The 15838-nt window shown below is 53.9% G+C and overlaps 5 protein-coding genes across 5 annotated transcripts; 2 read left to right on the forward strand and 3 right to left on the reverse strand.

Annotated features, from left to right (window-relative positions):
* Window positions 1-187: 187 nt before the first annotated feature.
* On the reverse strand, window positions 188-847 carry CCM_08488 (60S ribosomal protein L20, putative; the record flags this gene model as incomplete). Its single annotated transcript, XM_006673626.1, has 1 exon — window positions 188-847. The coding sequence occupies one exon, from the start codon at window positions 845-847 to the stop codon at window positions 188-190; it is 660 nt and encodes a 219-aa protein (XP_006673689.1).
* A 1643-nt stretch (window positions 848-2490) lies between these two features.
* CCM_08489 (uncharacterized protein) lies at window positions 2491-3615 on the forward strand (the record flags this gene model as incomplete). Its single annotated transcript, XM_006673627.1, has 1 exon — window positions 2491-3615. One exon carries the CDS (start codon window positions 2491-2493, stop codon window positions 3613-3615), a length of 1125 nt encoding a protein of 374 aa, XP_006673690.1.
* Window positions 3616-4157: 542 nt separating this feature from the next.
* On the reverse strand, window positions 4158-4740 carry CCM_08490 (uncharacterized protein; the record flags this gene model as incomplete). The annotated part of the gene is made up of 2 exons (XM_006673628.1): window positions 4158-4290; window positions 4691-4740. The coding sequence occupies 2 exons, from the start codon at window positions 4738-4740 to the stop codon at window positions 4158-4160; spliced, it is 183 nt and encodes a 60-aa protein (XP_006673691.1).
* Window positions 4741-6207: 1467 nt separating this feature from the next.
* Window positions 6208-7293, reverse strand: CCM_08491 (uncharacterized protein; the record flags this gene model as incomplete). Its single annotated transcript, XM_006673629.1, has 4 exons — window positions 6208-6335; window positions 6406-6492; window positions 6573-6707; window positions 6789-7293. 4 exons carry the CDS (start codon window positions 7291-7293, stop codon window positions 6208-6210), a joined length of 855 nt encoding a protein of 284 aa, XP_006673692.1.
* A 4246-nt stretch (window positions 7294-11539) lies between these two features.
* On the forward strand, window positions 11540-15187 carry CCM_08492 (GTPase activating protein; the record flags this gene model as incomplete). Its single annotated transcript, XM_006673630.1, has 1 exon — window positions 11540-15187. The coding sequence occupies one exon, from the start codon at window positions 11540-11542 to the stop codon at window positions 15185-15187; it is 3648 nt and encodes a 1215-aa protein (XP_006673693.1).
* Between the last annotated feature and the right edge of the window lie 651 nt (window positions 15188-15838).

The following is a 15838-nucleotide window of genomic DNA, read 5'->3' on the forward strand; positions in this document are numbered from 1 at the left end:
CATTCCAGCCTCGTCCGTCATCTTGGCCCCTTCATTCTGATACATGGTAAAGAAAAGAGCTTTTTTGTCCGGTTGCGTGTTCCGCCCTCTGTCCTTGAGTCCGAGAGCATGTTATATAGTACAGGTATATGTCAAAAATGCAAAAGTTTTCCGTGTTGCTGTTCAGCCGGGGAATCCAAAGACCGTCTTATAGCTCGCCGCGGTACATGAGCTCCGCGCGTCGCTTGCGGTCCTCGCGCGCCGCCGTCTTCTTGTTCCCCCAGCGGCCCTCGCGCCTGCTCTGCTGCTCCTCCAGCCAGGCCGTGTGCGACGCGGGCGCGGGCGCGGCAATCTGGACAAAAATCGGGGAGCAGTCGAAGCGCCGCGCGAGGGCCTGCACGCTCCACGTCAGGGGGTCCTCGTCGCGCAGGCGGCGCATCTCCTGGACCTGCTCCGCCGAGAGGTGGTAGCGGGGCTGGTCGGCGCGACGGGGGTATTGCATGGCGGCGCCGGGTCGAGGCGGCGCGGCGGTCCCTGCGGCCAGGCCGGTGGATGCGCGCATGCGGGTGACGGCGGCGCGGCGGGGGTCCGACGGCGGCAGGAAGAGAAAGGGCGTGTGGGCGGGCGAGGCTTCCGAGGCGGGCGGGTTGTAGATGATGGCGTCGGCGGCGGGGAAGAGGCCGGCGGCGCGGTCGGGGAGGAAGGAGTCGTGGGGCGCGATTTTGAGGGCGCGCTTGGTGCGGGCCGTCGTCTTGTGGCCACGGCACTGCGTTGGGGGCCCGGTGAGGAGAGCGAGGCGTGGCTGGGCGTGGCGCGCGGCGGTGGCAAGGAGGGAGCTCGCGGGGCGGGCTGCTGAGCGGAAATCCATGGTGTGCGGTGTGTGCTGGTTTTAAAAATCCGTGGGATGGATGGACGAGGAGGGAGATTCGGCAGCCGTTTTCTCCTTGGTCCTCCGAGCTCCAAGTGAATGGGTCAATTGGACACGCAGGAGCCGGGAGCTGGTGGGAATTCAATACGCTGAGGATGAATTATTGGTTGAATTCAGCCTGGAGAGGTCGTTGCCGATGCTTAATGCGCGCGGTGTGGTGTAGCGAAGCGATACCGTGCTTGTCGTGATCCAAACGGGGGTGAAGTTTTCTGTGCAAGCATCAAGTATGCAACATTGCCTAGAGTGGAAAGCTAGGTGCACGTGCCCGGTCACGTGTAATTGAGCTTCACGGTCCGGTCGGCCTACGTAAGAAATGGTGGAGCAGGACGCATGCAGTGCGAGGTTGTTGATGCAAATTGATTCTCGGTGGCGGTCTTGTCGGGTCCTGTGTCAGTCTTGGGTTTGTGTCATGTCAGCTTGTTTCAAGTCCAAGGTGGTGAATGGCTTGGTGTGCTCGAGTCGTCATCTCAGCTACGCCGTCAAGCTGCTGGTGGAGGAGATCGGCGGTAGCGCCAACTATGTAGGGGTCCAGGTTCACCAAGAGCTACTAGGTTTGCTAGGTACGTGTAGCTTGTTGGACGAATTGCCTTGAATACGCGCTCATCCGGGAGGCACTCTATGTCCGTAGAGTCGTTGGCTGCGGGAGAGTCGGCCATTTTTGGCGCAGAGTATTCTCCTACTTGGGTACGTACGTCATGGCAAGCCTCACCGCCACGTACACACATTAAACAGCAGGAAGAAAAAAAAAATGCGCATGTTTGTATGAGGCCAACGCCCCGACAGCATAATGGGCAACGTGACACAACAAAGCGTGAGCGACCCTGTCGAGACACGGCGACCTGCCGCGGCACGTTCAGTACGGATCTGTAGAGGGTTTGGTAATTATGGAAGGAAAAGGGTGTCCTCGATGCTTTGTACTCCGTACTCCCAGCCTGATATGGATGTGTACCGAATACGTGGAAAGGGTGCAACGCCACGCCGCATGCGTTGTAGCTGGACCTTTCCGTCCCCCCCGAAACTCTAGGTAGTTAGTTCCCCAGCAAACCAAGGGAAATTCCATTACTGACGAATAGTAACCTACTACTTATTAGTGCAGGACGTATTATTCAAAGGAAGAATGTCCAGGGAGCAGCCCATGGTTACCTGTCATAATAAGCCCACTACTTGCAACCCCGGGGCTCCCCCCTCGTCGCAAGCTCTGCCCTGCTCCTTCACGTCATCAATTTATTCCTGCAGCTTTTCGCCTTCTCCCACTTGTCACACCCACCTTCTCTTCTTCTTGAGCCTCCTCTTGTCCAAGTTGCCCAGCTTCATCCGCCATCTTTGTCCGTCCAGCTTCCAACGTTCGTCCAAACCTGACCCTCCCCCGATCCTCCTTGCGCCCGCACCGTCATCCTGGCGATCTTGACGCTTGTCTGCTCCACCCTCGTCACAGGAGACCTTGTGATCCCGATATCCTGCTCCTCCCGAACTTTGTCCTACCATTTCCCTCCTGAGACGAAGAAAAAAATTCGCCTCCTGTCCACTTCATAATTCCACATCTCGCAAATTTCCTCTCGCATACGCCGACCGGTCCTGCCATCATGAGTCTCGCCGACGCCGCGCCCATCACCACCGGCGACCGGCTGGCACAGCTTGATATCGCAGAAGACAGTAGCCGTGGCACCTCGACACCCCGTGCTGCTGCTACCAGTGCTCCCGCCACTCTGGATACTGTCAGTCCGACCGACGACGGGACATCCAGCGCCAAGGGCAAGAAGCGCGCTCTATTTGGATTTGGCAAGAAGAAGCCGTCGTCCGCGGCTGCGGGCTGGCCGACAGACGCGAAGCCCCCTCCGTTGCTCACCAAGAACTCTTCCAAGATGTCTGGGGTCACGCGCTCGACGCAAAGCTCCCGCGACTACCCGTTTTCTTCACCATCTTCGCCCGGCCGTACTCTGTCCACATCCCCTCGCCTGGCGTCTCCGGCCGGCTCGCAAATCTTTGAGCGAGATGTTCAGGAGAGCGCCGTCCTCATGCCCAACTCGCCCGCCATACCCACCCATATTCAGACGGAAAACTTTATTCCTTCTGTCCTCGACGATGCCTCCGAGGCCATCACCAACAATGAGCTCGACCCCGATACCGTAGAGATTATTACACACTCGTCGCATCTCCCGGCCTCGGTCACCGTGACAGGCGCCCCCAACAGCCCCAGCGACCACCAGACCTCCACCGAGTGGGCAGCCGAGCTGGCTTCGTTTGCCGATCGCATTGGTGTTTCTGGCGAGACTGCTTCCAATTACGGATCTCTAGACTCGGCAGACGTTCGGCGATTGTCATTTATTTCCTTCGCCGACGTTGTGCAGTCCGAGCACAGCCTCTCACTACGCAGCCCAGCTTCGAGAGAGAATCTGCAGCTATCAGGCTTGACGTCTTTGCCTCCATCCGCATTGAACCGATCCCCTTCACCTATTCGCTCGCCAGTCTCAAGCCAAGGGCCTGGAAACTCGCCGCCAACTAGTAACCCCGGCAGCATGAAGGGTGTGGACATGAGTCCAGCGCGCAAGCTCATGGGCAGCCCCAAGAGCACTCAGCATTCGCTCGCCGCACCTAGCGAACTCAATGTTGAAACCATGCGACAGGCCCTCCGACGAACAGGCAGCACAGATCTCGCCGGCGCCCGCAGCATGCCGGTAAGCCCCATCGACGCACTCGGCCCTCGCTGAGCCCAAGTCGTACGATATACATCCACCGGACCACGAAGCGTGCTCAACTTGAGCGCTTAGTTTGCAACAGCTTGGAGTTACCGGGAGAAATTTCCTCATGGCAGAGGTTTGCTGGCACGCGTCGTCCCGAAATAGGAGCCTTTCCGTTTTGCCCGCAACATTCTTTATACAATTATTATCTTACTTTTCAACGCCATGACATTTGGTACTCGTTGCAAAAGTCAAACATGTCAAACGCACCCAACCAATGCAGGACCTTGCAATCTGCCCCAATTTTATCAATGTATCCCACCCGTTGATATTGCTATTCTTCTCTGTCTTTTCAGCTGCCGTTATGGAGGAGACTCGACGCGATGCGGGCCATGCCGGTTTCCTCCCTTATCTAGTTGGCTTAGCCTTTTTTGTTCTAACATTTTTGATATGGAAAAGGGATCATTGAAATTTCCCGTCATGGGGTGTAAGTGTTCAGGGCCCAATCTGGCATAGCAACAAGTACATAATCATGATATCCCTGCGACACCTTACCAGGACACCTTCTTAATTCAAGTCGCGTTGCCATTATCAATGTTGTTCAAGCTGTGAATAGAAGAATGGGTAGGGATCAATATGCGACAGGCTGATTTGCCATTGTGGAAAGGAGGCTTCAATGGCGATGCAAACTTGCCGGACTCGGTACTACTCCGTACTAGTTAGGCACAGGCGTAGGAAGCATCTCAGCGTCGGCCATTGGCAAATTGCGTCTTCTCTTGATTCGCAAATCGTACCCCAAAGAGAGCAAGGGTTCAAAACTACTCTTGTCGGAGATTATCCAGACGTGGAGAATACGGCTTTTTGGTTTTCAAAAATAGAACTGATATCCAAGTTTGGTATTAGGGGGGTGGCCGTGTCAAGAGGGGTCTCAGGTGCATCGCCACGAGCAAAAGAGACAGGGGAACGGGGGCGAAGCTGATTGGGCAAAATTGGAAAACAAAAACGGCCACCGGTTTTTTAATTTTAAACCTTTTTATAGAAAGTAGCTTTAAGAAGTCCGATGCGCGCGCGTGGCAGACAGCGACAGCGACTAGTCGCCTGTTACCGCTGCCAGAAGGTCCTCGAAGAGATAGAGCATATGTCACGGCCAAGCATTGTGTTAAGTCCCTTCTCAACCGGTGAATACTTTAGTTATATAAAACACTCTATATATATATTTACAATAGACATACTTTCCAGGTATCTTGTATAATTTCGCACAACATGTAGGCGATGGGATTGAACATCAAATCTCTGGTTCTGCTCATCCTTCACCACCGTCAGTGCGAGCCAGCAAAGGTGAATTAGACAGTCAAGGTGAATTTCGGAACCTCGCCGAAGATGAAGCAGAAAAAAAGACCCAAGGATTTCTTGCCTGGGTTACTCTGGCAGCTGTCGCTTTATGCATAATAGTATCACGGATTGCATGGTTTTATATGGGAAGAAAGGAGGCGAGCCTGCGTAGCCTCCTTATTCGCGACGAGCCATACAGTGCCTGGCAGAATGGGAAGGTCACGGGTTAAACGAAGTATTTTCTAAGGTAGGAGATATAACTTCAAATAGATTCATGTAGTAGCGTTAATCACGAATTCGTATTAAAATGATACCGATAGCTTCAAAAGGGCTTTATGAGAGCGATTTTATTATGATGGTGGCCTCAGGTAACTTCTCGACAACAGCCCGCTCCGATAGTAATAAATTCTGGTAGGGTGGTAGCGTCCACTTACCCAAACCAACCACATTTTGGTCGTCAATTAGCGCCGTCAAACATCGCAACCGTTTAAATACAGTGTACTCAGGCACATGCTTGAGCCATGCCGAATCTGATCAAGGTATTCAGAACGCTGCCCAAGCAGCTCTTTCGAGTCAACAACGGCTACGACGTCAAACTGCGCCCGTGGTCGCCGCACCGGCACGCGTTTGACATTCACGTCCGCGACAGCCGTGTCCAGGCCAAGGCACTGCACCCGGAAACATATCAAGGTAAGCCGGAGCGCGGTCGCTAGCACAACGCATGGACGGAACAGTCGTAACCGCAAGTGTAGCACCGAATGGCGCATCCTTGAGGCCCAATTCACCATACCAGCAGCTCTTGGTCAAGAAGCTATTCCGAGGCAACGATGTGATCATTTACACTATACCAAAAGGTGCTTTCTTTTTTGGCTACTGATACAAAATCCGCGGTACGCGGTGTTGGTGAATGCTCACATACGATCATTAGGGACCCTACTTCCCGACAGCTTGCTGCTTGTGCACGAGCGCTCCGATCACTACTCGCTGCAGCCGGCGCGGGACATGCTGCTGGACGGTGAGCCTCTGGCCTGAAATTCCACCTTGCAGGTGGTAGCAGAACATGGCATGAAACTGACAAGCGGCCGATAGAGTTGAATGAAGAGGTGACAAACTTCATGTTGAGCCACGCCCTGGTCTTTTCCAAGAGCCAGTGGCTGGCAGCCTACCCGACGGCCACCGACTTTGACGGTACGCCGCGGTAGTTTTCGTGAGGGAAATGCAGAGGGAGAGGAGGGGGAGATGAACAGCCGCTTTCAACTGCCTGGGAAGAACGCTCAGCTCTCACTCTGCCTAGACGTGCATCCAGCCAGCCTCCGCATTGTCGCTCGCTTCCTCGAATGGGTGCGCGGCCAGCCACGCCTCCACGGACGCTTTCCGGGCCATCCGTTGGAAGAATTCGTCGAGTACATGGTTGAGCTCTAGTTCAAGTTTAGCAGCTTGCCTGGAGGTAAGAGAGGGTGAGTGGTAAAGGAAGAGGGGGGTGCAAACCGTGTAGCGGCATTCCGCGTGATGGCTGGAGGCTGAACCAAGCGAGATGCTCGTAGATAAGGATGAGATCATCGGGTATTGGAGTCGCTGTGAGATGTTGGCGAATTTGTAACACAAAATTTGGGGAGAACCGGGATACTAGTTGAGATGGGGCTGGGCGTCTGTACCTTTGGAAATCGTGTAAATCTGTGGCACCTCCTCGGCCTGCCCAGCATCGCGGCTGTCCAGCCACTCATCATACCGGTTGCGCGTAAATTCCTGCATGCTAAACGTGTTGGGGAGCACCGTCGCCCCATTCGACCCTATTCGCACCTCACCACCCATTAGCATCACACACCGCAGAACCAAAGCCGATGCACCGCCCGGGGGGGGGGACATCTCACCGTCCCGCTCCGCCTTTGGATAGACGAGACCGTCCGCTGCCACCTCCACGCCGCCATACTCATCGAGGTGGCTGCTGCTTCCGCCGCCGCCGCGGTCAAACAGCACAGGCGCGGCCGCCGCACGCCGGTAGTGGTGCAGCGTCGCGGGGAAGACGCGCGCGTGCACGGCGCGCGGCGAGAAGAAGCGCCGTTGCCATCCGCATGCTGCGGGGCGCTGCAGGAGCAGCCGCGATCCGGCGCGTTGGGTGAGGGTTAACATTTTGCCGAGAGACTTGTTGATTTTGGGGGGGAGTGGTTGGGGCGGGCGGCTGATGCCAAGGAGGAGAAAGCTAGTGGTGGCTTTTTGTTGCGATGCCTTCGTTTTCAGTCGGATCATTGTTGTGCCGTTGGGGGAGAGTTTGTGTAAGTTGCCCTGGTCCAGCAAGGCGGCGAGTCGAAAGCGGAATTGTGCGTACTTGGGAGCTGTTTTCATCTTCTTGACAGTCGTCGCTTTCTTTGCTGGCATGTTTTCCACTGTGTGTGGCAGTAGGCTGGCCAATGACCATGCTCGCAAAACAGACGTGACAGTCAAGCCCTTCTCCCACTTGATCAATTTCACGGAACTTTTCTGTATTTTTCTTCACAAACCGCAATTGGGTATACATGGGAGCTATGGGAAAAACGATATTTACTTTGATATCTGGGACGCTCGCTTGGCGTGGGCATCCCGCGCCATGCCCAGTCCACGACCGGCTGAGCTTGACCAGTAGCCCAACTTGGCATTCGTTCACAATGACTAATCAGATAACTGTCTTGTTAATGATACTGGCACGGATACTGGCACGAGTCCATGAATTGCATGCCGGGCGTTTCAAGGATGTTGTCCCAGAAAATTCAACGGGCTCGGCGGGAAGTGAAGGCGTCTGGGACGCGATAGAGTGGAAGATGTAAGCTGTGAAATGGTGTTGTGGCGTGTGGTAATTTGTACAGCTGCCTGGCTAACGTAATGTTGGCGTACATTTAGCTACGAGAATATTTTTCCTGTCGGCAAATTTCCGTGTATCCCATAGTTCGGGGAGATATTGGGGAGGGATGCTTGTATGATGCATAGTATGGGATGCAGGGTATGGGTTTCTGAGCACGTGTGGTAGCTTGGTGCCAGGATGGCAAAAAGTGAGAGCCTAGCAAATATGTGAAAAAATGAACTAGAACAAGTTTGCTTAATTTGTAGTTTTTCCTTCTATTATATATTTATTGCTGACTTGAAGTATTTCGTCAGAATGGCCGCTGCCACGCCCGTGCTGGCTTGGCCATCACTACGCCGGGGAATTTTCTTGATGGTGGTTTGTAATTCTTAACAATAGGGTGTCTGGCCCATAGATAGGCTTGGCACAGATGGAAATTGCTTTTGCACAGTGGCCGGCTGGTAGCGGAGACACGCCTCAAGCTTCGTAGATTTGCTTTTTCGGAGGCGGTTTAACCTGGATCAAAGTCTCACTCAGCCGGGACTCGGCGGTGGCATCACTGGCATGTCACTACTACTTTGAGTCATGGTTCTTTGTGGCGTGTTTTCTTCCGTGTTGCTCAACTGCCGGATCTACGGCGCAGGATGATGTACGCAGGCCATCCATCATGTGGCGGGCGCAATGGAGGGAAGGAATCACTGGCTTCAGCCGCTCGCGCAGCCAGAGCGAAGCGCTGACGATCATCGTCCGGAGGGGCCGGGGCGGCGCAGGGGCGCGCGGGCATTGTGCGCGGAATGGTTGCGACGCCTCGGGTAGACGAATTGGGACGAGGTAGACCGGAAGGGAAGTTTGGGCTTGGGTCAGTTGACATGAGAATGCTACGCTGCATGGACATGGGGAGGAACAGGATAGTAGTTGAAGCTCGGCGCTAGTCGTCTTGAGGCTGGTGTTGTCGGGATGTCATTTCGCGGGGTGGTTGGTGCGGGTTGTCAAAGTTTGACAGTACAGGTATCAGTTGGAGCTGAAAGTATATACACGAGGCAATTTGGAGTTGTTGGTCCGTGAGCAAGTGGTTCAAGGCAAGAGGTGGGTGACTAGGAGAATTGCGATAGTACCAGGATCATGGATGCAGCGATGAATAAAGTTGATGGGTGGGTGCGGCCGGGGTCGGTGCTTCGCTTGGGTTGGGGTTGAAGAAGACGGTGAGGAAATGGAATTTGTGAGATGAACAGTCAAGATGTGAATTGTGATGAAGATGGTGCGATGCGAGAAGCAGGGTGTTGGCAGCTGCTAGATGCGGTAGGTCTTATGATATGCAAGACATGGGCAGGGCAGGGGACGGGGCAGGGCCGGGGCTTTGTGATGCGGAACCGACGAGGGTGGCAAGTGAAGGAGGTGTAGACACTAGATGGCGATGATGGTGATGATGGTGGTGGCGATGGTGATGATGATGATGGTGGCGATGGTGATGATGAGGTGATGATGGCAAGTCGGATTGTTGGTGTTGAGGGGACGGCAGGTAGCGTGGGTACCACCGCTGTACTTTATTCGTTAGAGTACAGGATAGAGGAGCGGAGAGATTCGAGGTAGATGAATCAATGCAAGCACTATACGGAATACGGAGTGCTCTATATGTGCACATGTTAATGATACTGTTTCTGGGACCATGAATTACCACTGTCAGCTAACACGTGGACGTTGTTTTATGGACTGGTTGATATTGGATGATTTATTCAATCTATTCTGCTGGGTACTAACATAGCGAGAAGCCTGGTTGGTTGGTTGCTCCTGTACCAGGCACCTTTGTACAGGCACCACACAGCTACAACTAATGGGTTATCGTGTCCTGACCAACCACTGAGCAGTTGCCACATTCATCCAAATCGACTAGCCCATCAGGCTCAGCCACTAAAACCGCCCATTGCCGCATTCGTCCATCCGTCCTGGTGCCGGACAAAGCAAGCTTGACAGGTAACAGGTAACCCAACCACCCCCTCCAGGAACCACCACCCTGGTCTAGGAACCAGCTTTATTGGACGCGCCGACGTGTCGCGTCTATGGCGATAAAAAAAAACTTAGCCACAATTTACTTACCTACCCTAAATAAAGTTAAGTTAATAAAAACTAAGATATAAAAATAAAATAAAATAGTAAAAATCTAAATAAAATTTAAAATAGACTTCTTATATAATAAAGATACTATATTTATTTTCTTTTCCTTTTTTTTCTTTTTCTTTTTCTTTTCTTTATTACTTTTCTTTCTTTTTCCTATCTTCTTTTCTTTATAGGTATGTTTTTTCCTCGGCTTCTATGCCGTTCTTTTCCGCTGTTATCCGTAGGCTCGAGCCACACCCACGTGATCTATTCACGTGCAGATAAGCTGGTTCCTAGACCAGGGTGGTGGTTCCTGGAGGGGGTGGTTGGGTTATCAGGTAACTAACTAAAAAAAAAAAAAAAAAAAAAAGTCAGGCCATTTCTTTTTAACCCCGACCCAGCAGGGTTCGCGAGCTGCCTTCTGTACCGCTTCTGTCACTTGTTCTTTGTACCAGTTCGGCCTCGTGCTTTGCTCCCCCGCCCCAAGCCACGTACGTCTCTCCTCTCCTCTCCGTGACTGACCAACTGCCCCTGCCCTGGCCCCGTCCGACCTTGCTTTTGTTTTTATATGAATTCGTTTCATTCTCCACAATCGGTCGTGTTACTTGTCGTGAGGGCTCGTTGCGCTGTGCTGCCCATCGTCAGACACGGCTGCGAAACGGCGAGCTTCGTGATGCAGGTCGGAAAACGGGCAGGAGAGACTCTCGTCGGCCGGCAAATCTCTCCAAGTAACCCTAATAAGTAAACCGTACCCATGATTGCCTGGTACCTAGTACCTATCTCTGCCCACCAGTTCCCCCGCCCGCCTCTTTATCAGCCTTGGGTCTGTTTCGGTGTTTCTTTTCCCTGCCGACTGCAACTAGGTACACTACCTAACTAGGTACCTACCTAGTATTACGCATAGTCCACTACCATCACCACATCAGCCAGGCAGGCCTCTCGTCCCCTGCTTCCTGCTTCCTCTTGCTTCTCTTCTCGCTTCCTATCGCGCCCCAAATATCCGTAAACTTGCTCTTTCTCTCCCGCTGACGACTATTCGGAATTATACCGCCACCATCCCAACCTTTTGCAATTCCTTCTTCCTTCTTCCTTGCCTCCTCCCTCTCCTCCCTCCTCTTCCCGCCTGCCATGCCAGCCGCGCCTGCTTCCACCACCCCCTCCCCCGAACCCCACGCCGCCGCCGCCATCGCCGTTTTTGTTCGCTCGCCCTAATCCCAATCTTCACGCCGCGACCGCCAGCTTTCTTCGACAACCACCTCTCCCACACCCATTTTCTTCGTCCGTTTACCTCGTCTTTGCCCTCATACCCATCAAACGCCGCCTTTTTTCTCAGCCTTTTGGTTTTCTTCCACCGCAACCCCCCAACATCCGTCACTTCGTAACCGCCCACAAACAGACCCTCAACGCCAGCAACCAGATGCTCCACCGCCTGCTTTTGTCTGCGCTCGACCGTCCCGCCTCTTCAAGCCACCCGCTACCCCGGCATACCGCAACCATCTTGCTATAGCCGTTTTTGTTGATAGCCTCAACCTCCCTCGCTGTCGCCCTCGTGCCGCCGTTCTACCTGTCCAGCATTGAGTGACCTTGGATGCTTCAAAACATCACACCTCGACTTCGACTCGACCCCGCCTCCGCCACTGTACCCCTCCCATTGCTCAACTTCAATTTGAATCCTTTGACCTTTGCCATGGCATGACCTCTTTGAACTCGATTATGGAAGGACAAACTTCTCAGCCCGCCGCCAATCCTGGTGACGGGCCGCAAGTCCAGACCTTGCAACAGCCAGAGCCACCTGCCACCGCAGATGCCGACTTTTTTTGCGACGCCCTCGACGCGACGCCTGCCGCTGGTCTGAGATCTCCTTTTAGATCATATGCCACCCTGGCTCCCGGCCCACGAGCTTCCACCCCGGAACTCGCAGAATCCCTCGTCTCCGGAACCGGCTCCATGAGTCTCGACGCCGCACCTCTCTCTCGGGACGCTGTCGCTGCCGCAGGCTCACCGCGAGATATCCCCGGCGGCATCGGGAGACGCAGAGGCATAGTCTTCAATGATTCCTTTACCGATCCATCCGAACTGGAATCCGCTTCGCCCATTGCCGCAAGGAGCTCTCCCATTCCCGCTCGCCCTCGCACTCGCACTCTCGACGGCACCCTCATCGCCCACCGAACCACCCTCAACTCTGACCAAAGACACCGCGTCGGAAGCGTCAGCTCTTCCATGCCTCCCGTCCAAATTTCCCCAGACAACTACAAGCAGGCATCCGTCCCCGAATCCAACTCTTACGCCACACCTGCCCTCCCCCAGCGCTCTATAAACACCCCTTCTACACCCTCCAGCAGAGATAAAAAGACTGGAAAGCGTCTGCTAAAACACCGACAGAGCTCTCGTCCAAGCTCTCCCGTCGTATCCTCGGCGCCCTCTGTCGACGCCATGTGCGTCCCTGTCGCTGCAGAGGACCCCAACAATCTAGTTTCACTCATGAAGACGTTGTGTGGTCGCATGCGCGGACAAATCGAGTACCAGTCGGAACCAGGCGGCGCGTGGTATTCTGGAATTGCCTATATTGATGAGGAAGCAGGCAGTCTCATGTTTGACACTAATCAGACCGGCTCTTTTCATATACCCCTTGTTGACGACTTGCGAGGCTGCACCGTCGTACCGGCAGAATATACCCAAGGTGAACGACAGTGTATCGAGCTCACCACACCGACTCCCACACACATGCTCCTGCTGCCAGCAGTCCACGAAGACTTGGAGCTTTGGCTAGCTGCTTTGCTCAGCTGGCAGCAACTGCAACCTAGCCCCATCAAGTTCACCAACGGAAAGCCTGCAAGCCCAACCGCGCCCTTTCGACCCGATCTACGCCCTTTCGGCAAGTTACCCGACGAGAGCAAACCCAGGAATATTATCAAGATTGACAAGGTGATGCTCTGGGACAAGGGCGTCGCGCCCAATCCGAGAGCCGCCTTTCAACGCTCTTCAACACGAGATGTCTGGTCCCCCTCGGCGGCGTGGCGTCGAGTTTCCTGCATCTTGCATGACACTGGTGAGCTGACGCTGATGCTCGAAACGGATTCTATAGTCTTGTGTCACATTGACTTGACACACTTCTCGAGGCACGCCATCCAGCAGCTCGACCGAACCGTTCTCGACGAGGAGTTTTGCATAGCCATCTTCCCCACCTACGCCCCCAAGGCTTCGCGCATTTCCGTTTTCCGCCCTGTATACTTAGCCCTGGACAGTCGGATCCATTTCGAGGTCTGGTTCGTCTTACTACGTGCCTATGCCATTCCAGACTTGTTCCACCTTGGAGATACGGAAGACGACGAGCTTATCGACCTTGCCGACACAGAGACAATGACTGGGGGCGAGGTGTTTCGCATGGAAAAGGTTGTCACGGTGCGAATAACCGAAGCCAAAATAAAAGCTCGACCGTCAGGTCTTGAATATATCTTGCCCGAAAAGTCGCAAAAGATGGAGCCGGATGCCTTAGTCGGCAACTACTTGGCCGAGGTCATTCTGGATGGTGAAGTGCGAGCACGCACTACTACTAAAGCCATGACTAAAAACCCTTTTTGGCGCGAGGATTGCGAGTTCAGGGATTTGGCGCCTTTGGTGCAGGAATTATCCGTCGTTTTAAAGCGTATCGAAGGCATGGATGGCAGTCGCGGTACCTTCCCCCAAGAGCTGATTTGCGGAACCGTCCACATTGCTCTTGATCAACTAGAGCGAGGTCAATCTCATGAAGCTTGGCTACAAATTAGAGACGAAAAGCAGCAAATCATCGGGTCAATGCTAATTAGAGTTTCTCACGACGAGCACGTCGCTCTTTTGGCCAAAGAATACGAAGCCTTGTCCGAGACCCTCCACCGGTTCCCCGCTGGGTTGACTGCTCTCATCTCTGCCGCGCTGCCCGGACAGCTCAAGCAGTTATCTGAACTCTATCTCAATATTTTCCAAGCGTCAGGAGCTGCGTCTGAATGGTTGCTGGCGCTTGTCGAAGATGAAATCGACGGCCCTGGAAGCCTAACATCGATGAAAAAGTACAGATTCAGCAGCCGGCTAAAGTCGAACGAATCCATGGAATCGCCTAGTGACCGCGAGTTGATTGTTCGAGATATGAGCAAGTCGCTTGCTGGCGAGGCGAATCTCTTGTTCCGTGGAAACACTCTTTTGACACAGTCCCTCGAGTTCCACATGCGCCGCCTTGGCAAAGAATATCTCGAGGAGGCTCTCCGCGACAAGGTCTTCGAGATCAACGAAATGAACCCAGATTGCGAAGTCGATCCTAGCAAGGTGTACGGCGCCGACCTAGACCAGCGTTGGAATCTACTCATTCGAATCACGTCCCAGATTTGGCAGTGCATCGCACAAACGGCAAAGCGCATACCACCTGAGTTGCGCCATGTTCTCAAATACATTCGGGGCGTTGCTGAAGACCGATTTGGAGAGTTTAAGCGCTCAGCCACTTATACCGCGGTATCCGGTTTCTTGTTTTTGCGGTTCATCTGCCCTGCTATCCTCTCTCCGAAGCTCTGCGGCCTACTACGGGACTTTCCTCGCGCCAAAGCGCAGCGCACATTTACTCTGGTAGCAAAAACGCTACAAAAGCTGTCAAACCTCGGCACCTTTGGAAAGCGCGAAGAGTACATGGAGCCAATGAATCGGTTCCTCACATCCCATCGCGTTGTCTTCCGCGACTATATTGACCAGGTGTGCAGCATTCCGTCGGACCGCGGTGTCGTCGCCCCTCCCGCCAGCTACAGCACACCCAACACCATTTGTGGCAGGCTTAGCCCTACGTGCAGGGAGGGCCTCGGTAGTCTCCCGTATCTGATTGACGCACCCAAGAGCTTCGCTGGCCTTGTCAAGTTGTGGACTAGCGCTGGCCCAAATGATCTAGATACAGAAAACGTCGATGGTGAGCTCCTCATCTTCAACGATTTATGCGTCGGCCTCCAGAAGCGAGTCGACGCTTGTATGGCCAAGATCGGGCGCTTGCGAGCTGCTGAAGCCGCCGCTCGAGGAACGCCTTCGCGCCTTGCCGCTACGCTTGAGCAGGCCGCCCTTGCCGAACCGCTCCGTTCCCCGTACAGTGCTGCGTATACAGCCATGTGTCACGACGTCGACCAGATGCTCAGCGGCTCCGGCAGCGACGGTCCCGAGGAAGGCAGCAGCTCCCGTCGCAGCAAGGACCTGCGCCGCGGGCGTGACGGCAACGATGCGCGCAAAGCCGGCGGCATTTCCTCCCGCGGAACGCCCAAGAGTCGAAACGGCAAAGTCGGGCGGACGCTACTGAGCGGCATCATGAAGATTGGCAGCCGCGCCGAGAGCCCCGATTTCAAGAACCGTCAGTGACAACCGGTTCGAATCCTCTTCGTCCCACTATACATATATTGGTGCGACTTTTCTTTTTTTATTTCTGTTTTATGCTGGCAGGGATGGTGGTATCCTGGGAGGCCACTTGTTTTTTTTACGCACATACATACAAACATACATCTCTTGCATGCGAAGGAAAAGTCAAAAGATGGCGGTATGATGAGGCCCCTTTCATATTGAATGTGGGCGAAAAACTGGATATTCGGTATATATACATAATACGCAGCTCTCAAATCAAACATGCAAAATATTCACAACTGTTGCTACTTTTTGCTGTGCCCACGAATCAGTATTGGTCAGTGAGGGCGTGCAAGAAATACGCTTGCTGTACAGAGTACAAACGACGGAACATGTTCCGCTCGACAATCTCTCTCGACTCAACCCCGGCCCCCGGCCGGCACTGGGCGCGAGCCACGATCCTTGCCGAGTAACACAGCCGGCCCGCCCCCTGCATCGGCAAACAGACAGCCTCGCACAAATCTCATTCTGCGCCCCCCTTGTTCCCTGCAATTTTGTCTTGGGTCGAAAAAAAAAAGGGTTCCCAGATTTTGCCGTCATCCTTGTAACCTGTTCAATTTTGCATCATCTGTTTAGCAGGGTCTTTTGAGGAGAATATGATGTCGTGACATT

The sequence above is a fragment of the Cordyceps militaris genome (genome assembly GCF_000225605.1).
Source record: "Cordyceps militaris CM01 unplaced genomic scaffold CCM_S00007, whole genome shotgun sequence".
NCBI classification, from domain to species: domain Eukaryota; kingdom Fungi; phylum Ascomycota; class Sordariomycetes; order Hypocreales; family Cordycipitaceae; genus Cordyceps; species Cordyceps militaris.